Source organism: Alosa sapidissima, chromosome 21 (assembly GCF_018492685.1).
Source record: "Alosa sapidissima isolate fAloSap1 chromosome 21, fAloSap1.pri, whole genome shotgun sequence".
Lineage (NCBI taxonomy): Eukaryota > Metazoa > Chordata > Actinopteri > Clupeiformes > Clupeidae > Alosa > Alosa sapidissima.
Genome location: NC_055977.1, coordinates 23,623,175 through 23,646,082, shown reverse-complemented (window position 1 = coordinate 23,646,082; position 22,908 = coordinate 23,623,175). Strand labels below are relative to the sequence as shown.

The window sequence follows — 22,908 nt, the reverse complement described above, 5'->3', positions numbered from 1 at the left end:
TAATATTCAATTGAAATTATAACTGTGGCAGATCAAAAGTTTGCAAACAGACACACAGAGTTATTTCTTACCATGAAAAGACCTTTAGTGGCGAAGGAAAAACAGACAAGTTGAAAAACCCCACACATTCCTCTTTTCTCAATCTAAGGACATGTGACAGAGGATAACCAATGATCCAGAGCTCGTGTTCTACCCCCACTCCCAATCGCCCAGGCAATGGCGGTGTTCCTCTGCAAAGAAACCCCTCAAGTAACCTGTGTCGCTCTCAATTTGACGGCCTTGCCTGATGCCATCCAGACGCCCCATCCTGAAACACACACCAGCTCTTTGTTTGCTTGGGTAGCATTTATGTATTTCTTTGCGGCCCTCCGAAATCCAGGCGTGCAGCAGTATGAAATAAACGACAAATTTCCTATTTCGTTCTTTGGCCGGCGTTGCCTGCTTTCACTCACCGCTGACAGAGTTTGCCACTCTGGAGACAAACAGTTAAACTGAGGGAGATTGAGCGCTTCAGTGCCCAGTGAGGAAACTTGTCAATCTTCCTAAAGCATTTTTGCATAGTTAGCCATGTTGTAAATGCTAAGACTATGAAAAGAGATATTACCACCGATTTTCATTATATGGCTAAAGACTGTAGATTTGTTGAGGCTGTAACATAACAATGCACCTGTGGACACAATGAGTCTGCAAATTTGTCTGTGTTTGCGTGTGCAAATGTGCACTGTGCACGTGTGTGTGTGTGAGTGCACATGTGTGTATGAGTGTGTGTGTGCGTATGTGTTAGTGGGCCTCATGCCTCGACAGTGTGTTGAAGTTGTGTATATTGCCTGAGGGACAGATTGGGAACATTGCTGTTGTCTTGCGAGCAGACATCTACACACACGTGATTAATTGTTTCCGCTACAAGCTCCGTGCTGTCGACTGTGCTTCTGCCAGGCCCCTAAGGCTCGGGAAACCTGTGCCTCGTTCATTTCAGAGGCCTGACTTCAAACATGCCTTCGCCTTCTCTCTCACTCTGCAGCGTCTTTGGTAGTGCTAAACAGGTACTCGCAAGCATGTGGTTCTGGGGAGCTGCTGGGCATGTGTGACAGGCATAGCAAATGCGTAAGAATCCAATTCAATCTTACTTGTTTGTGGACAAGCAGTGATAATTTAGGTGAAAACTATTTCAAGAGTGTTGAGGATGGAAAAGGTCATCTTAATGTAAGCAGAGAGTAGTTTTAACTGGGAGGTGCCACCATTTTTACATCCTCACTCATCTTAGCCATGGAGGTGACATCCAAAACCCAACCCAAACATTTCAATAGATCACTGCGCTAAAGAAAAAAAAGGATATAATTTATCATTTATAACAATGTTCTTAATAGAAGATCTATTGGCTATTAAATGTATTATTACATTTTTAAAAAAAAATATTTTTTCCAAATGGTTCTGTGAAATGTATCTGTCTTTAACAGAGCCTTTTTGCAAGAGCACATTTAGTTGATATCATCCACACATTGTTCAAGATCAGTGTTGAAATCAGGATGTCTTCCAAATTGAGCAGCAGAAGATACGGCAGCATAAAGGTCACCTCCGCCCCACCTTGCATTTGCCGTGTCGGTGGGAGAGCACGCATGAGCAGGACAATTAATTAATTACAATTATCAAGAGCACCTGATAATTCAGCGGCGATGATAACATTGAGAGTGGTTAATTGCCCAGCCGGGACCGTAATGTGCTTAAATTGTGTTGTTAATTTTTCTTCGCAGACTGTCCAAGGCTATTAAGAGCAATGGGACAACTTGATAAGGATGGACATAAAACCATAGGAGGAAAAAAAAAAGAACGGCAAATAGACAACAAACTAATTGCAGGGTTTCACTAAACGTGATGACGGTGGATGGAGACTCAGTAGGGAGTCCATTGAGAGGACATCACATAACTGGGAAAGGAACGTTTAAAAAAAGGATTGTTATCTTTTAAAAACTCACCCGGCTCTGTTGCACATTCTTGGTTGAGTGATGACATGGCAGTTCATGTGGAACACTGCACTCATGCATTGTGGCTCTCAATTAAACTCTCTGACTACTGTTAGGTGAGAAAGACTGCACAAATATAACAACATCTGTGACATCCAAATAAGTCTGTATAAAATGTGTGTGATTGGTGATCTTGGCACACTGCCAAGCAGATTTTTGATCATGGTCGCTTACCAGCTAACAGGGTGAGTGGATTTCACATAGAGCCATTTCTCAATTCATAGAATTGAAGATGTTATCATTTGCATGTTTTGCAATCACTTCTTCATTGCGACTAATTCAGGGTTGAAGAAACAATAATGAGTTGATTTCACTTCACGCCAATTCAAGTGCACATAATATTGAGGCTTTCAATGCAATGCAAAATGTTTGGAAATGTTTGCAAGTCAAAGGCCAATTAGAATGCTGTGGGTTTTGCACACAAAATCATAACCATAAAATTGCTAGAATGAAAATGGCTGCATTATTTGACGATTTTTTTCTAGTAATTTAAACTGTGTGAGAGTATATCTATATCTTTTTTGCCCTTAGTCTGTTATGTCAGGCCCAGCATGTCACTTTCACAGAGCTAAACCATATTCTGTGGGTGAACAGTTGTTATTTCAATGGGACGCCCTTTAATGTCCAAACAGAATGTTATCCCCTGGTATACCATGTTTGTTTTCCATTGCATCTCTGCGTTTTAATGATTATACCATTTTTTTTCTCTGCAGTTTCTCTTAAAGGCCAACATCTCAAAGGGACATGTTTTGCGCAGCCCCTGTGTATAGTTATGGGTTTACAACTCCCTCTGCAGAGAAAAACGTCTGTGATGCCAGAGCGCAGAATGTCATAAAACTGCACCCCCGCTAAAATAAACCCCCTTGCGCTTTAATCCGACGTGACATTAAACCAGCGAGTGTGTTTTCACAGTGACTCAGCCGCCACTGATGGCGCTAAAAAGAAACATACCCATCGCGCCTGCTCTGTATGAGAACATGTCATGTCTCCTTAAACGCCAATCCCGTCTAAACGGTCCTGAAAACGAGGAGGGACTCGCTGGGCTCCTGTCAGGCAAGGCATTCCATAGTGCCATGATGAGTCAATCTTTTCATTTGATATTTTTACTATGTCTGAGGCAAGAGGTGGGGAGATGAGAAAAAGATGGCCGCAGTCTACTGAGAAAAGGAAGCCCCCCCATAAGAGAGAAAATGTTTAAAGCGGAGCCGTGGCATGACTATCAGATTGATGTAGTATTTCTTTACAAAAATGCTCTGGTTGGCATGTAGTTGTACCACCACCACTTATTGCAAATGACAAAAAAGCCTGCCACATGCAAGCCTTTTGGTCTTTCTGATCGATCATAGTTACATGGTCTACTACATTTGCGCTGAGGGAAACTGTTGTTCAACTAACTAGTAACTACTATAGCCCCCCATTCTTTGTTTCACTCCCCTGATGCTTGATGGTGCAGATCAGAAATGAGGTTAACACACAGTCATTGGCATCAGTGCCCTGTTGTGGTCTGTGGGGGTACGCAACCCTTAGCACCTTCATATATACACACACACACACACACACACACACAACCCCCCAAACACTTGTGATTTTTTTTTCCCTTGATAAACAGGCGCACCATTGTCGTGTGAAGAGCTCTCGTTATTATTTTTTAAAGTAATTACACCTTATTATCTGTGTTTACTTTCGCGAGGGCGAGTGCAGGTGTGGGACGGAGGGAGGCCGTGGGTGGCGGGTGATGGGCCCTGTAGGGGGGCAGTCGCCCCTGTGTGTCTCCAACCTCCCCACCCCCATACACACACTCCTTCTCTCCCTGCCCTCTGTCTTTTTCCCCTCTCCCCTAGACTCGAGGTTTGGGTATTGTAGCTGCTCTCCCACCAATTTCATTGCCACAAAAAGAACCTGCAATTAGGCCTATTGTTGTAGCAGCTGCTCGTTGCCTGCCCCATAGGCCCTGCCAGTTCTTGGCTCATGGTTGGGGAGAGGGACCCCTGCCGTGACACCAAACAACCCCCCAGAACCGCCACCACAGTCACCACCATCTCAAACACCAAAGGCTATGAATCAATCCGTCAATCTATCAATCAAGAGGTAAATTACTAAAAACTACACACAGTGAGTAAGAACTGTGGCTTCCTGCCACAGATATGGAATTGGATAGATTTTTGCTGTATTGAGGCAAAACTATTGTTTATATCCTAGGACTGACTGCTTAACCTAAATGACGAACATATAAAAGTGGTTGTTTCAACAATTTAGTCATTTTAAAAAATATAATTCTTTTTGAAGCTCCATAAGTCAAATGTCATGTGCAATAATGAAGTGACCGCACTGATGCACTGATCAAATCAGCCTGCCGCTGCAACATGAAAAGAAAGTCAATGAAAGGATCCATAAAAACAACCCATCACAAACACAAAAGAGATAATACGGCGTAAAATACTGTAAGAACCTCAGATGTATGTTCTCCCATTATCCCAGAGAATGGCGAAAATGAATTTGGGTGAAGCCACAAAGGCCCTGCTCAATTCAAACTCAAGAGGCCAATCTTCCACCTTTGGCACAAACAAAATGGCCCCCCAGTCGTCAGTGGTTGCGCTCGCTTAGTGATTATCACACCTCAACGACTTTCCAACAATTAAAATAATGACCCTGCACACGGGGCACTTACTCTGAAGGGCACAGGGAGATTTGCATGCATGTGTGTCACCATCCCCAGTAGTCTGTTCTTGGACACCAACAGCAGTCCCAGTGGTGACTCGGAACCAGATTTCACACATGAACTTAACATAATTCAATTTTGTATATCCTATGTTGTCAATGGGACAACCTATGATTATGCTTATGATTATATTTTCTTGCAAGTTTCAAATGTATGATTTCAGGTATCAAAGTATTTATGTGCAATATATTGACATATTTTTCACTATCTCTTTTTATGCACAGGTCTTTCAACCTCTACTAAAAGAAAATTATTCTACCATCATATGTCTGTGATACGCAAGTAACCCAAGGGAGTTGTGAGCGATTTATCTACCTTGACAACCAAACAGATGACATGAGGGAGGGAGATTGCTAATGACGGAGTAACTAAGGACGCACTAGCTGTGTTTACAGAGCCCATGATGGGGTACCATCAGAGATGACCAGTGACAAAATCGGTCTTCATCTGGGAGGATAGTAGGCCAGAATGATACTGGGGGGGGAAAATCACAATAGTTATTTGTGTGAGAAAAATACATGACTTTACATCAGACTTGAATAGATCTTTTTGAAAAGAACTCAAGATTGACTGTGCAGCTAAATTGAACCTTTTTTTTTTTCAATCTTTAATTGCTATATTTGAATGTTTTTTTAAATGCTTGGTTACAATCGCCAAAGCACAAATGCAGATTAAGGCTGTGACAACATTTTTGAAGTGATTTCGGAGCACAGAATTAAGTAGTTTAACACAATGGTTGACTCACCACAATGCAACGTGGAACAAATTTTCATTTGTACGAAGCAGCAAAAAAGTGGTAGCACGTTTTTTTTTTTTTGCCTTAACACTGAACAACCACCGATGTGACTATTGAGCATGCGCACGCACATCACTATGACAATGTTGATATTATGAAGTCCTAAATAGGATCTTTCAACATATCCAATAGAACTCGCTGTACATGTGTCATGTATTGCCATAATCATACACAAAGAAAAAAAAAAGAAATTCATACCACCACAGCCCCAAGAAGAAATAAAACAAACAACCGAATAAAAGGGGGTTGAAAAAAAACTTCCGATCTTCCTCAAACACAAGGCTGCGTTTTCCACTCTGAATTTCAATAGGGGGAATGCAGGGCGAACACAAAGGGAGATAATAAAACCTGGAGGAAGAGGAGGCGGCGGGTGCGGGTGCTGCTGGCACAGGGGTTGCTGGAGGAAGCTCTCCCGCAGAAGCCTAAACCTTACTGGCATCGATTTCAGCTCATTAAGAGCCCAGGGACCGAGGAGCAGAGAAATCATTTCTGCTGAGGAGAAAGTGGGCGGGCGGCTAGATGTGCACATCTGTGTGTACGTCTGCAAGTGTTTGTGGAATGGGGAGTGTGTGAGTGTGTGTGTAGGGGGGGAGTGGATAGTCTATGGGAGCACGGCTGGGAAAATTGGCCTGTGATTCAGCGAGTAGGAGCCAGCCCCCTGCGGTGCGGAGCGGAAGAGCAGGGCCTGGTCAGAGGTGGGCAGGCCCAGGCAGAGGCAGAGGCAGGGAGGTCATGCTGGGACCACCTCCCTGCCTCTGACAAACATGGCACTGGATAATCTCCCCTTCAGAGACTCGGCACAGCCGCATGGGCCCGTGGGAAGTGCAAGTGCACAACGCTGGCTCTCCTCCTTGGGAGTGCGCAGCTCCCTGGAGGGGGCAGGTGTGTCTATGTGAGTGTATGTGTTTGTTTGTTTGTCTTTTCTCTCCCGCCAACATAGACTTACTTCTACCAAGAAGTAGCGTTTTGGCCCTCTCCCATCTACAAATATGGTATTAAGAACATAATACAGAAATGACTGCATGATACATCTGATTTAAGACGTAGTTTTGGTTCAGAGACGTGTGAGAGAGACCTTTAATTACTACTACATTAAATCTAGTCTAGTTTTAAATGGAAGAGAATGACAGCTGCCCTATAAACAAGCAGTATGCAGTCAAATTATATGCTGCACTCAAATCATCTACCTTAAATACAGGTAAGTAAATATTAATTTCAAACAAATGCATTGAGCCATTTTAATATCAGAACTTTAATATACAAACTGTAATGAGACAGGAAACAGAAAAAAAAAAAATCAAATTGTACTCCCAGCTTGACATGTTTGTCTTTCCAGGTTCACACCTTGCATGCAAGCCTTCCACTCAACGCCAGAACTGGCATGTTTTTAAGTCCATGTAATCTCCATCATGGATGCTGGAACTATGATGTCTCCATCTTGTATCCATGCTTTTCCAGCTCAGCTCTGCAAGCAAGAAAAAAAAAAAGAAAAAGAGTCGGCACAAAATGAACCCCATGAAATCGACCACTTGCCGCAGGACTAAAATGACAGACAGTTTCCTGTAGATCACACAATATCTGCCTAGGAGAGTAAGAATAAATGCCTAACGTCACGCTGAGATGTCTGCACTGGGCATTCACATATAGAAAAGAAAACGGACAATATAGTAACTAGCCTTCATAAAAAAATGGATGACTACTGCTATGAAATGGCAAACATGCTGGTCGTAATTGTAAAGCCTATTGTGGCTTGTCCCTAGCCATAGTGAATGCATCCTAAGCAAACAGATTATATGCATCACAGTGAGAAGATCTAAAGAGCCAAAAATGTTTGGGCCATCTGTGAAAATCATTCAATTAGTTTGCATGTAAGTAAGCGTTTACTTATATAGCGTATTTTTATGTACAAAATACTATACTATAATATTATATATATTATAGATAGAGAGATAGATATTATATATATTAGAGATAGAGAGATAGATAGAGAGAGAGAGAGAGAGAGAGAGAGAGAGAGAGAGAGAGATAGAGAGAGAGAGAGAGATAGATAGAGAGAGAGAGAGAGAGAGCAACAAATGAGTGATGGGCAGAAAGAGGTATAGTAAGATTCACACTGATGAAAGAGCCTTGGATCATGTGTGCTGTCCTGTTTAAACAAAGCCTTTTTCCAATCAGTGGGCAATCTATATAATTTAATAAACTAAAATTACTGCCAATAATTTTCTGAAAAATGAAATATTATACTGTTGTCAGAAACAACGCAAACAAAGGCAATGTTGTTCAAATCGATCTTTTAAAACACCCAAATCGACCAGCAAACTAACGTTACCTGAGTTGGTTTGAAAAGTCATCCTCTACATTGTCATCATCCCAGTTATCCTCCCACACATGCGCGTCTTCATCTTCGTCAAGCCCAGTCCAATCTGCAAACAATAACGTTACCCTCTGTTAAAATGTACTCAAACATTTACTATCCTGACACCAACACAAACCAAACAGATACATCGTTACATGTCCAGTTGACAAATAAATGCTCAATTACTGTTACGTTACATAAAAACAAGCTACTAGTGACGTTTATCCAAGCTGACAGCAAAATATTTGTTACACAGGCCTAATGGTAGGTTAAATGTTAAGTTTGTTAAACTACAAAAACAAAACTACTGGGAACTATCCTCGTTTGTTTTACACAATGTGCTAATTTCAGACAAGTATTATTTAATGTTATTTGACAAGGGTGCCATCAGGACACAAAAGTGACTTATGCGCAACATTAGCCGGTTAGCTACTAATGCTAGCTGGCGTTAGCTAATAATAGCCAACAAGTTGACACTGGCTGTAGATAGTAGTGGTTGCAAACGTCTACAATATGAAATTGGAGGACATTTCTTAAACATAGTAATCTTAAAGCTTTATCTAACACATATATTATTGATTTAATTACTGGTTAGCTAGCTGAGAAGCCTGTATGCTAACAAATATTAACGTTAGCGAGCCAGCTGAGTCACCGTTCAGCTGAACACTGTTTTTTTAAAACGCTCAATAAGAAGACAAGAATACACAGAAAACATATTAAAGGAGCTTAACGTTACCTTCAGCAGGAAACTCTTCAAATTCGTCATCCTCCTCCAACAACCCCAAGTCAACTGTTTGTTTTTTATCCGACATGATTAGCTAGCCTTTCACGCTGTTTCTCAGATTCGTGGTTGCGCGAGTTTTCAAGCAGAGGCTTCTGGGATATACATTTTACGCATGTGCAGAAGCAAGGGCGACTACTCTCCATGTGCAGTGCAGGGCAGGGAGAGGGTGGTTGGAGTTCCAGCTTTTCCTCTCTTGCAGGTAGGGTTGCATAATTCAGGGAAGTTGGAAGTTGGAAACTTTAACGGGAATAAACAGGACATTTTTAATGTAACACGTTAGTCTATAACAGGGAACTTAAGTAGTTGGGAAAAAAACCCATCTTGCAGCATATTAGTTAAAATACCCTGATTTAATGCAAATTCAGTTGAATTTGTACAATGCGTCAATCACATGCACACAGCAATCAGCATACAGGCTACTAGACCTATAGGAAACCTATAATGCGTTCATGCGCATGGTGAAAAAACATTTCCAAGTGAAAATGTCATTGTGAACATCATCTCATTTTGGAATAGGGCCTAACTGGTGGGAAACCCTGGTGGCAGTTGCCCAGTTGTGGGCTTGTCATCACTTTTATCCTCATTTAAAGTCAATGGGAGTATGTCATTTTGTATAAGCTCTAATGGGGATGGTTAATAACCATATGGTCATATCGCTGGTCTGATTTAGCTTGACACGTTATAATCACATTATGTTGTTGAGTGCAGTGGGGAACCGGCAGTTCAGTGGTTTCGGTGATGCTTGCTTGCTGCTAGCGATTTGCTTTGACTGACCAACCTTGAAAATAAGTTTATCGAAAAAAAATTGTAACAAGTCAACTTCAGTCAGTGACTTCTGCTGTCTTGGCTAGCGAATGTTAGCTGCGAATAAAAAACAGACTGGAAACAATAGACAGCGCTGACGGTTATCTTAGCACGCTAGTAAACCATAGGCCGGGAATGCGATTCCCGCTAGCATGCTAGCTAGCTACGAATGCTCAGCTAAGCGAAAATACGATAAATCACATTGCTTATTATAAAGCAAAATGTTTATATTTATGTTTGTATGAATTACCCAAAATTCCCAGTTAATTCCAATAAACTCCCATTAATTCTCATAATTTCCTTTAATTCCATGAAGGTTCCCAACTTGGAATATTTCCAAATTTCTCAATAGATAACGTTTGAGGTTTTGACAAATTAAGGTTTGCATGGGAATGTAACACTCACCTATCTCAGTCGCCCAATACAGATGACCAATGGTTTGGCATGGAACTGGAACACAAATTGGACCATTGGAAGGACATTGTGGGGACTTTAAATGGTAGGCTATTTAAAATTTTTGATTGTGGTGAACTGGTGATCTGCTGTTGATGGTGTTATACATCATGTTCAGTACACAAACACAAACACAACATCACATATCCTACCCACACATTTTCCCCCCTGGCTACTAATTCTGCTCTCTCTTCATGTTTTTGTGGCACATTTGAATATTAACTCGCCAACCACAGCAAAAACAATGTTGTCTACAAATGACAATGCATGTGTCAGAAAAACCACAGGCACCACAATGAAAATTACCCTGTAGTTTGGGTGTGTAGCCTACTGACAGAATTGGAAGCTATATGCATGCTATTTACAAGACACATAGGTTTGTGCAAAAGATATGGTTGGTGGTACACAAATACTAATGTGTCAAATAAACATTAGCAAATTAATATTGACAGGTGGCAAAGAAAAATGGATAGCCTACTAAAATAAATAGCCTTTTAGATAATAAAAATACAATCTGTATTTCCTTAAAAATGCTAATATATATTTTGAACTAATTAGCCTAATTTTACCAGTTTATCTAAACATTTTCAAAAACTTGCTCCAATATAAATCATCAAGTTAAACTTTATTCGGATAATATGTTCTGAAATTCATTCCTCCCAGAGTCAGGTAGGGGCCTGGGAAGCATTCTTAGCATATGCCCAGCATACCTGAGACTGCAGTTACAGTTGCAGTTACTGTGGCGCCTGGAGTCTCTGGGGTAAGGCTGGGGTGAGGTGTGGGGTGGCTGCAGGTAGACAGCAGGGCTACCCATACCGACTCCCAACCTTTCTTCGCATCTGAGAATACCTTTCACAACCGCCCTCCCGACTCCCCTCCTCACCTTCTCCCCACCAGCCATCCCCCCTTCAGGACAGTATCGCTCTATGTCCCTCGCAGAGTCTCCAACCTGGCTTGGCCAGTCTGGCAGTCGCGCAGCCTGGACCTTTATCAGGACGGAGATCACAGTATGGCCTTAGGGGTGCAAGGGCGAGTGAATAGAGAGGAAGGGTGGGGGTGGAAGGTGTGGGGCGAGTAGTCATGGTGGGGTAAGGATGGGAGGGAGGGAGGGTCGGGGGTCAGCCCTGAGCACGTAACCATCATCGCCCTCCAGCTCCAATGTGGCAGATCCCTTGTGCTGATTAGAACCAGGCCCCTGCGCTGCCGGAGAAAGTGACAATTCACCTGAACAAGGGTCTGTCTACCTGTCCGGGTGCCCCTGATCTGATAATCACTCTTCTCATTCCTGGTGTGTATATGTCTTACCTGGCCTCTCCGCAGGTAACAAAGTGGAAAATATGAATGCTATATTGACTTGAGAATGCATTTGTTTCTCTATGCATGGGAGGAAATGTTACATGCTGCAAAAAAAAGACACTTGTGTATCATGTATGTGGTCAGGGATACTGTGGGAAAAATATAATGGTCGTCATTATAGATTAGGCAGATTTATACCTCTAATTAATAAGATTAAGGCCAGCAAAACATGTCTGCTTTGGTCTTTGGGAAATCCTTCTTTTGGACAGATATCCGTCCAGGATATATCTGTCAAGATGTAGTATTAAACTTAATCCCACCCAGCCACTGAGTCTAGAGCATTGTGTTTTGTGCGGTAGCTCGGCCCATTAATAATAAGGTCATTGATGTCTTTGACAGAGCGGGGGGAAAACATATGTTGGCTAAATTGGTTAATGGCAGGATCAAAGCCGTGCAAACACTCTGAAAATATAAACAAAACCTGCATCCATTTTTCCTCCCCTCTTCTTCTTCGGTTTCTTTCGTAGCGATTTCATTTAACTGTCTGTCATGAAGAATTTAGGTTTCACATTTTCCTGCTGTCTCTCTTGAAAAGGCCTGTCAACCAGGGCTTGAGGTACAGTTTGCCAAAAGGCTAATGACCCTTTATGACAATACAATCTGATGTCTGTCCTCCCTAACCCCCCACCTCCCCACCCCACCCCATACACCCCCTTGGTAATCCTGTCCTGCTCTGCAGCTTAGTTATGCTCTGGCTTAAGTTGCATATTTTTTATTTTATCAGGATTTTGCTGATAAATGCTATCAGCAAGACAGAAATGAAATATGGGGGGTCTAGCTCGAGTTGCAGGAATGGACAGTAGCTGTCCACAAAACTGGGAGGAGCCCGCTGATATCAGGAAGCAGGACGGCAAACAATGACATCTTTATTGCTTCAGTGGCGCACCAGTGAACATTTTTGATGTATCAGATACTCTTACTGAAACATAAAATTGTCTCACAATTTATCACACAAACAAGATAAGTTTGTCTACATTTATCAACTTGTTTAATATATACTCCTGAACACTTTATGCATGGTTGGGGGTGTAAGGTAAGGTTATGAGAGAGAATCAGATGAAAACTGAATGAAAGAAGGCCAATGTTAAATGAAATAGTATTTTGCTATTGTTTTGTTGCCATGTTATGTTGCTTGTTGTGTGTTATATGGGCCAAGTGTATCTGCTAATCTTTTTAATATGTTAGAAAATGTGGCCAGACATAATTCACATAGAAAAATGAAATATAACATTCCTGGCAGAGAGTTAAGACAAGCTGTATTGAATGGGTTTCCAGTCTAAACATAACATTACTATTGCAGCAATACCATGACAAATGTGCATAACAAAAGCTAAGTGATGATAAGAAAATATGTTTTATATTTTATATATTTTGCCTTGAGCTGGAAAATATACAAACCATAATTTACAAAAAATCACTTAATGATTCCATATTTGTTTTAACAGGAAGACATAGAATGTCTGTGTGTAATGGGTACAACATACAGTTTGTAATGTCCTTTATGTTATATAGTGACACTAATGTAATCTCAATGTGTAGTGAAAAAATGTTATTTGAACTATAACCTAAACTTGCCAGTTTTGAAACTAAATGACCATATCATTTTTCAGTGTGTTTCACACACATGGGTGTTAGTTCACAGCAAATACTAAGTTATATTAATTATACATCTGAAATGCCATAGGTTGCCATGTTGGGTTTGACATATAAGCAGTGGGACATACAGCAATATATATGGATCTTTGACATTTTAAAGCCATGAAAGTCTCATTATGATTACTGATCTAGGTAACCAATATTTTTGGAACTCACTTGCATTTGCTACAATGGGTCTTTGTGTCAGGTGGCTTCTGTTGCATGTATTTATTGAAAGGCTAAGAAGGGCCTCTCTCTCCTCCTTTCCCACTCTCTTTTTCTCTCGCTCTCTCGCTCTCTCTCTTTTTCAGAATGACAGTCTTAAGTACCTGTCCTTCAACACAGGGCTCACAGACTAAGTGACAAAACGCTGCTCTCTAATACCCATCCGCTACTTGTCCGTCATTTTCAAGAAGGATTATGAGGAAAATGAGACAGCATACCTCAGGTGATAACTACCTCACAGCCACATAAAAGACAGAAAAGAAATCAAAAGTGGATATTAAAGTCCCTTCCCTTTCTCTCATCCATCCTCTTACATGCCATGCTTACAATTGGCCCCATCGTGTGGGAGAATATTCAGCAACACAACTTCAGCGTACTTGAAAAACCTTTGTTGTTGATTTTAGTTTTTGAAGTATGAGAGCACACATTTCTATTTTATTTCAGCTGTGCAAATAGCCTCAGCTGTATCGCTATTACAGACACAAAGCTGCGCTATATGCTTGCATACCACAATGCAGAGTTCAGTAATCTCCACCATGTGCCTGTCCCCATGGCTCCGGAAATGCCCATGATTGGGCTGATTGATAAATGAAGCTCTCCTTGTTTTGGGGGTCCCCGCTGCTCTCCGGGCCCCCTGAGCTCTGGATTTTCTCCAGGAAGCGTCCAACAGCAACTTATTAAGTAGTTAGACCTGCGAGGCCGGGGCCCCTGCCGAAGCGGCGGTCACCTGGGTTCGCCGTTGGCCGGAGCCTCTGAGCTCCCATTGGCCATACGGGGATCCCCTCGTGGTCATGTGGTCTGGAGGAAGCCACCACTACGGGCACAATCCTCCCTGTTCTCCGTGTGAGGCTACAGTCTGGTGTTTGCACAGCTTGCCGCGTCATTTGGAGATGCAATTATTAGTATTTTATCAAAACATCCCCCTAAAGCCACCAATGTGTCCCCGTAGAGCAAGCACAGATGTAACACTTTTTTTTTAAAGAGTTTTTTGGTCGCTTTTTGTTTGACTCACTCCATCTACCTTGTTAAAACGGGAGCCATGAGTGCGTATTATGCATTAAAAATTCCAAACATTTCACAGCTAAACCTGGAGGGATGCAATATGTATTCAGCAGGTCTTGAGATGGGAAAGTTTGCTTTTGCAGAGTTGACAGCACTGGGTGGTTAATGACCAAACTGAGTGTGAATATGCTGGAGTAGGCACGGAACTTCCCCCAGTGTCAAAGTCATTACGGTTTGATAATTGTTTCTTCTACTCCATTGAATTCCTATGCCGGCATACTGCGCGCCTGTGTACAATCACTTTAAAAGTGTCCGCACACACACAATGAAATCTATTGCGACCAAGACACCTCAATTAACGAGGAGTGTCAACATTCTTTTAACTCCGTCCTTGCCAGATAAAACCTCTCAGGAGTTTTCCTGGTCATTTATGGAGGGTGTGCTACTAGTGTACAACTAAAATAACGATATGCATGCGCATAGAACAATGAAATCAACACTTTCTCAAGAGCCGAAGTGTATTAATCCGCATTTGGTAATATACACACAGCACTTGCACCATGGAAAACAGGTCTGTCTTGAGTTTTTTGAAAAGGTACACAGAAAGTATCAAGCTTCACTTGTGTGTGGAAGTCGTGGCAAGAAACCAAGGATAATTTTTGAGAGCATAGCTAAAGGCAAAACCTGGGCAGCCTTGCCAATGACAAGCTTTCAAGCAGACCAGAGCACCCTGTGTAGACCGAAGCTGAAACACTAGGAGGTGAGAGGGAAAGTGGTGATTTGTCATTTGGGCTTTTTAAAGAAATGTGAATGCCCAGGGTACAATTTATGCTTTTTATTCTCCTTCCCACCACCCCCACACACACACATGCTATCAGACGCACAGATTCTGACTTAGAATACCACATTTAAAAAGATGTTTAATTAATTTGTTTGTTGAACGAGAGAGAGTGAGTGAGTTTGGCTTTTAATGACTTGTTTTTTTGAAAGCCTCATGACAGGTTGTAAAATGGTGATAACAAGGAAAAGATTATGAAGTTGTCTTTAAAGAAGTGTGAACATTCACACACAATTTTCAAAAGTAATAATTCAAAAGGTTTGCAAGGCTTTGTGTACTTCTAAACCACAAAAGCACCATCCAAGAGTCCCAAGGCAAGAAAAAAAAATAATGCCTGTCTTAGATATGAACAATTGACTTTAATGGTGCAAGAGACACCTTTTGCCTTTTAAGAGAGAAGTGTGAAAGGCTGTATATTCTCTCATGTCTGTTAAAACATGACTGTAAACGGATTTGTTTTCCTCCTGTTACTGAACACTAAAGAAAAAAGACCCCCATGCTTATGACGCATGGCATGCAATTGCTAGCATTTCACGTGAGCTCTCAACATTTTTTCACATGTATGCTTGCCAAGCGGCATCATTTTTTTTGCAGGTAATAGAGAGAATTCAGAGACTGGACCATTACAGTCATGCAGGGTGTTTGTGTTCTCGTACATTCTGGGAGTTTTGTGAAGGAAAAGCTTGGCTCTGTATGCCAGGTAACACTTTACTTTGGCCCTCGGAACGCTCATGAAATGGGAATTTACTATATGAAATATTTCAGTTTTTTTAATCGGATATTGGAAAGTCATTTATAGTCAAATAAAGCAGACTGGGGGTTTCCAAAGCAGTAGGAGCAGGGAAATGTGCTTCCAGGTCGGCAGAAATCTATTTGCTTCTGGGAATCCTAAATTGGCTTTTTTATTTATTTTTTTAAAGGTCAGCAGCATAGATAGGCTGATAGGCATTTTAGTGATTGGTTTTGAAAACTGTGATTTTTAGCTGAGCAAACAAATGCATGGCTTGTGAAATTGCAGAAATGGCCATGCACGGCCTTGAATCAGATACCCAGAGCCTTGCGCATTTACTTTTATTGGTTGTTTTACCAGGAGCTGAAAACATTATACCCTTTAATTTAATCTGACTCATGTGCCTGCTTAAACAAATGGCTCAAATTATGTCATGTTTAATACAGTTTGTCGTAATTATGACCAGATGAGTATATGGTGATTGTATTTGACAGAGATTGGAGCTTTTTTATACAATGTGGTATTTTTTTAATAAGTTAATCATTTATTTGGAGATAGTGGTGAATTTTTTGAGGGGCAATATCCAAGTTTATTTACATCCATGGCATCCATGAAAATTGCTGCATGAGATTAAATTAGCATGTTTTGGATTATTTTACATTTCTGTGCATAGTGGTTAGTTGCAGTTGGTGACTAATAGGAAATGACAAATACTATTTTTTTTATTTTTTGTAGGGTTCTTTTTTGCACTTATGTGGAGACAGTCACATTCAGCACTTACATGCACACACACACACACACACACACACATACATACACACATGCACGCACGCTTGAGGGGGCGAAGGGGATTCCCTATTCTGTCAGAGCCGGGCCTGGAGATAGCGTGACCAGCGAGCGGGCAGACACACTCGCTCGTCTGTGTGCCACACTTGTTTCCTCCAGAAGGGGCTGGGGCACGGCGGGGCAGCAGAGGGGGAGTCTGGGGCACGAGGAACAAATCCATACTTTCATACCGGGGTGTTTGTACAAATAAGGCCTTATTCCTGCCACTAGACACCCTGTGGCGGGGGTGTGTGTGTGGGGGGGGGGGGCAGGATCGAGTGGTGGGGGTGAGGAGACAGAAGCAGTGTGGGGCTTCTTCCGGTGAGCACCCAGGCCGGGCTGTCAACACACATGACATCACACCTCAAGCTCTTCCTAATCCACTCTGTGGTTCTTTAGAGTCATAATCTGTAGCCCGTCGTACATCCAGCTGCAGGGGGGTGATGGAAGGCTGCGTAGAAAACTGTTGAGCTTCATTATATGTTTGTTCTTCATAGATGAAAGTGGCAAATTATTACTACCGGTATTAATCTCTCTATATATTTAGTGCTTGCTCACTGTTATTTATTATGTCACTATTAGAAACTTCTGAAAATAAAAACTATACAAAAAATTATGGCCAAATCAAATCTGGCTTGCCAAGTAGCCAAATCTAATGTTTAATACTCCTATTCTATCAACTCAGCAATTTTTTAAAAATCCTGACACATGCCGTGGTTATGGTTCAGCAGATACAAAATGAGACACATTCTCTGAAGAGGTTTACGAAGTGTCTCTTATTTATGAACAATGGCTGCACACCTCAAGCAGTTCCTCAATCCCTTTTAGTATTTTTAGTCATTAATCTCAACAGTATTCCTTGTACAGCCTACATGCTCCATGTATACAACCCCAAAACAGAAAAAGTTGGGACGTTGTGTAAAATGTGAATAAAAACAGAATGTAATAATCTGCAAATCTCTTAAACTCATATTTACTTGCAAAAAGGACACAGACAGCATATCAAATGTTGAAAATTACAAATTTGACTATTTTATATAAAATATATGTTAATTTTGAATTTGACACCAGCAACATGTTTCGAAAAAAGTTGGGACAGGGATAACAAAATGCTGGAAAAGGTGTGTAATGATAAAGAAAACAAAAGGAGGAATGTTTCACAACTAATTAGGGTAACTGGCAACATGATTGGGTATGAAAAAGAACATCCCAGAGAAGCAGGGTCTCTTAGAAGTAAAGATGTAGGGGTATTCATCACTCTGTGTAAACCTGTGTACACAAATGATGAAACAATGTCATTTTAATGCTTCTTAAGATGAAATTGTGAAGTATTTGGGGGGTTCATCATCTACAGGACATAATATTATTAAAACATTCAGAGATTCCAGAGAAATCTTTGCAAACAAGGGAAGGAGGTGAAAAACACATTGGATGGCCGTGGTCTTTTGGACCTCAGATGGCACTGCATCAACACCAGACATGTTTCCACACCTGTCATTGTATGGGCTCAGGACAACCTCTGATAACCATTGTCTATGTGCACAGTTTGATACTCAATTCAAAAACTGCAGCCAAAATTTTAACAACCAAAATTGTATTGAGACACGATACAGAAAATACCACCGTCTTATCTGGGCCTGAGCTTGTTTAAAATGGACTGAGGTAACATGGAAAAGGTCCTGTGGGTAGACCAATCAAAATTTGCTGGCATCAAATTCAAAATGAACATATATTTTCCATAAAATAGTCCAAATTTTCATTTTCAACATTAGATATTTTGCTGCTTTTTGCTGCTAAATATGGGTTTACGAGACTTTGCTATATTATCACATTTAGTTTTTATTTGCATTTTGCACAACGTCCCAACTTTTTCTGTTTTGGGGTTGTACAACGCTGTAGTATATTCTAGAGGGTCTCATGGTACATAGTAGTTATGGATGAACGCAGGCCAAAAATTGACAGTAGGCTACTATTTATTAACCAGTATGGAGGTCAATGAGATCAAGGTAATAATTATGAGATGATACCCAGATGATATGGAAAGTTTTCAAAGAAAATCTTAATCAAGATATGAAACATATCTTGTATCTGACATTACACATTTCCAAATAACCTAATACATAGCTGCTAATAGCTGTGTTTTAAACAAACATGCATAATTATAATAAATATTTCCCCTTCAAATAATAATAATAAAAAAAAACACTGAAAAGCCACATGTGCATATGTAAATGTAATAGGTATTCGTTATTATAGTCAGTAATAATCTAATGGCAGGTAGATGAGTGCCTTTTGTTGGGTAAGTAGATGACAAGATACCTGTCTGTTCCTCTGGGCACTGCAGTTGAAGCTGTTCATATCATTGCAAAGGCAAATTTGATGAATTGCGGCCTGCTCTGCAAATACATGTTGTATGCTTTTATGCAGAGCCAAGCCATTTAGTCTCTGGTCTATAGGCACAGATGCAGTGGAGTAGGGATGGCGGTGAACATGGGGCTGCATTGGGGAGGGGGTTAGTTAGAGGGGAAAAGACCACAGAAAAATGTGTGTGTGTGTGTGATATATATGAGAGAGAAAGAGAGAGAGAGAGAGAAGGGGGAGTGTTGAGGTGGGGAGATTGTCCAGAAAGCGAACAAGTGTTACATGCGAACGTGACGTGCCCCGGATGACAAATAGGCCCGCCGGATCGCAAGGTTCACCCAGCTGGTTGGCCCTTCTGTTGGGTGATTGATGGTGTTGATGTTCTAAATCGGCCCCTCAGATATGGCCAAGTACAGGACGCATAATGGCCGGGCTTTAGATTAACCCAGCAGATAGCAGGAAGGGGGGGGGGGGGGGGTGGGGGGTCAGAAGGGGGGGGGGGGGGGTATTTTGGGGTAGAAAGGAAGGGCAGGTTCCCAGACAGCTGCAGCCTGTGGCCTGGTCTGTTGTTGTTGATGGCGGAGGGGTGTGTTGAGGGCACACCACTGCACATCTTTCCTTCTCCGCCCCTCTCTTCAGACTCACCCGGTCTCCCAATACCACCTCACCACCCCCTCTCCCCATACACACTCTTCAGCATACATATATGGTGATCCTTGTGTTCAGAAAGCTATGCCAGGGGTCAACAGAGACTCATTAATGTCAAAAAGAAGGTCAATCCCATACACTTTCGCCCTGGATGTATGACCAATACATCTGGAAGTCTGGAGCGCGCGCGCACACACACACACACACACACACACATACATACGCAAAGGAAAAAAGCACCACAAAACTTCCTAATTGTGCGGACGGACCCCCTTTATCATAGTTTCAGGCAGCATGAACAAACACACTTTGATCAGGGAGCCTGTGATTGGAGGGGCTTTAGTCTGAGCGTGTAATCTTACCACATGCAAAGGAGAATGGCCAGAGTCATGAGAACCCTGCGCTGAGTTCCGGCCATCAATCATTCCAGATTGATTGCTTCTGATCTCATCGCTAGAACAAATATAAAATAATATAAAATAATAAGAGAACAGCAGAAGGGTTAACCTTGATTATTTTTGGCATTGGCTATAATGGGGGACTCTACCCTCCTTTAAATGAAGATAATAATTCGTTGTTTGTTTGGTTAAGAATATATTAAGGATTGTATACTATGAAATGGAATGAGATGGAATTAAATCAAGTGTGCTTGTGTACGAGAATTATGGCTTGAGAAGAGGAGAGCAAGAGAGAGCGAAGGGAGAAAGAGAGAGAGAGAGAGGGAAAGGGAGAAAGAGAGAGAGATATTGACCTGCCATCCATCTGTGTAGATTTTTTTCCCTCTAAAAAGCCAAAAATGACCACTCATATCGTTGCCAGTGAATGTTTTGTTCAAGAGAGTATAAAGAGTTTCTGATGATTAAACTTTGTGTTGACCTCTCGGTAAAACACTTGCTCTTGTCCATTATGTTGATATTCACTGTTCAGGATAATGAGTATTTTTTAAAACAGGGGGCTTGTGAGTCAAAGCGTGCACTAGACACGACAGGCTATGTTAAGAGCCCCCGAGATCCATGTAATTAAATAAAATCAAACTAAGTGAGGGCACTAAAAATAAAGTAGAATACTACATTTTCGATGGCCAGTCAGGCTTCCAGTGGAGTCCTCATGCTTGATGGCATAAAAGCATTCGGTCGACTCGTTAAAGTAGTTTAACAAGCAGACTCATTTGATTGAGAAATATGACTGGTGTGTTTGAATGACTTTATTTTTCAATTGAGAATAAGGGCTGTATTTATGAATGTGTAAATAATTCTTCGCCACAAAACGTAAATATCCCAGACTGACATGACCGATAGCACATATGTCACGAGCCTATACATATCTGTCCAAATGTGTTTTTGTGCCTTTGCGTCCATATACGTCAACATGTATACAGTGCGTGTCTGTATGTATAAACTGTACATCATACTCTGTGCTTGTTTGTGTATATGCACCCCCCCCACACACAATCTCTCTCTCTTCTGTTCATTTCTGTACACATCTATTCTTTGTGTATGCCTGTAGGTTTTGTGTCATATATAGCTTCAGTGCCTGACATTTTCAGTCATTAATGTTGCCTTCAGTACATTGGTAATCTAAATACATGTTCTGTTAACGCCTACTTGAGGCCTACTTGACTTCTGTGAGTGTATTTGTACATGTAGGCCTGCATATCTGTGCCTGTGTTTATATATGGGAGTGTTAGTATGAAACAACTGTTCCCTTGCTCTTAAACTGATTTCAGTCCCCCGTAACAGCTTTTGCTCATTTACAAGTTTTTTCTACTAATTATCTTTATTGGCTCTTGTAAAAGCCCTGTATACATGGCAAGGGCTGGGCTTGTTTGGAGATAATGGCGCGGCAGCCTTGGTCCTCTGTCTGCCGTGTTGATGGGCCCGATGTGTCTGTAGCCTCGGGCATATAGGATTGGCGTCCATGAAGTGCTTCCATTGTTTACAACCAGGCAGGACCTCCCCGCCAACCCCACCCCACAGCCGCGACTTCATGGCTACCCAGCAACCCCCAGACTTGGAGGGAGGGAAGAAGGGAGAGAGAGAATGAGAGAGGGAGAGAGAGAGAGAGAGAGAGTCGCTTCTTCAACCCTCCATATATGCAGCACCAAACTCCAGATGCCTCTGACCTTTCTCTCTCTCTCTCTCTCTCTCTCTCTCTCTCTCTCTCTCTCTCTCTCTCTCTCTCTCTTTCTCCGGGCATGTGTACATGTGAGTAATTTTCGCTCATCTGTCCTGCAGTGCGGCTGGCCTCCTGAATGCCTGGGTAATTTTGGTCACTTTTTCCCCCCCGGTTGCCCCATGGGCAGCTCCTCTGGCTCAGGCAACATGGGGAGTGAGGGCCCCACACATCTGGAAGACTCCACATCTGAGAAACAACCCTCCAGCGAAAAACGCATGCACACACACACACACACACACACACAGACACAGATTCACAGAAAAACTTGAGTAGAAGTGCACGCACTTGTTCACAGACATACACGCACACATACATCCATACACATACACACACACACACACACACAGTCAGACAATGATTAACTCAAAGATGTGCGTGCGCGCACACATATACACACACCCACACACATGCACTCTGAAACAGGCTTGGAGACATTCATATTTATTAATGCACAAGTAAACATATGCACTAGACTGCATGGATACTTGCGTAAAGTAGTTGTGAATAACATTAATGTTGACTGCTTGACGTGCACTGACAGTAGGGCTGAAGTAATGCCGGGCTTTATCAGAACGTCAACATTACACAACAGTGACCAATCAGTAACCTGAAATACTTTCGCGACACCTTTTGGCACCTTTCGCGACACCTTTCACTTGGAATCTCGACAGAGGCGATGCCAAAAATAGTACCAGGTACAGGTGTGTTTGGGGGAGGGGGGTGGTTTCCTCAACACACGATTATTTGCATTTCCTTCGAATGCAGTTGTCTTTTTTCTTTCTCCCCCTTTCTCTCTATTTGTCTCTCTCTCTCCCCCTTTCTCTCTCTCTCTCTCTCTCTCTCTCTCTCTTCCTTTCTCTGTCCTTTTGCTCTGGAACTCTATCCTCTGGCCACCACTCCCACCTCCTCACACGTTTGCTATTGTTTTCCTAACTGAAAACAACACATTTCCCCTCTTGTTCTCTCTTCATCTCAACGAGTAGTTTAGCATTGGGTAAACTGTGATTATATGTTTAGCCTTTGCAGGATTGTCTGGGATTTCTTTGGGAAAAGCCTCCTTACACACACGCATGCAACCACGCACATGCACACCCACACAGAGAGAGAGAGGCACACACAGACTGGATTGCTCTGAGGTTGTTTTTAATTTTTATTTTTTCTCACAATTTATTTTTCTTCC

General features: G+C 41.8%; 1 protein-coding gene and 1 long non-coding RNA gene across 2 annotated transcripts; one reads left to right on the top strand and one right to left on the bottom strand.

Annotated features, from left to right (window-relative positions):
• Positions 1 to 922: 922 nt before the first annotated feature.
• LOC121696106 lies at positions 923 to 4,101 on the top strand. Its single transcript, XR_006026246.1, has 3 exons — positions 923 to 1,043; positions 1,752 to 2,206; positions 2,735 to 4,101. It is a non-coding gene; the product is annotated as an uncharacterized LOC121696106 (long non-coding RNA).
• Positions 4,102 to 6,771: 2,670 nt separating this feature from the next.
• On the bottom strand, positions 6,772 to 8,787 carry sem1 (SEM1 26S proteasome subunit). Its single transcript, XM_042077437.1, has 3 exons — positions 8,629 to 8,787; positions 7,866 to 7,959; positions 6,772 to 7,001 (listed from the first exon to the last, which is right to left on the bottom strand). The coding sequence occupies exons 1-3, from the start codon at positions 8,702 to 8,704 to the stop codon at positions 6,959 to 6,961; spliced, it is 213 nt and encodes a 70-aa protein (XP_041933371.1). The 5' UTR covers positions 8,705 to 8,787; the 3' UTR covers positions 6,772 to 6,958.
• Positions 8,788 to 22,908: the final 14,121 nt, after the last annotated feature.

What these genes read in the sequence shown, in the direction of transcription:
- sem1 (XM_042077437.1), bottom strand. Translation starts at nt 8,704, where the DNA reads ATGTCGGATAAAAAACAAACAGTTGACTTGGGGTTGTTGGAGGAGGAT. An exon ending in TGAAGAGTTTCCTGCTGAAG is followed by an intron (nt 7,960 to 8,628) that starts GTAACGTTAAGC and finishes TATTGTTTGCAG; the next exon opens with ATTGGACTGGGCTTGACGAA. An exon ending in GACTTTTCAAACCAACTCAG is followed by an intron (nt 7,002 to 7,865) that starts GTAACGTTAGTT and finishes TCTTGCTTGCAG; the next exon opens with AGCTGAGCTGGAAAAGCATG.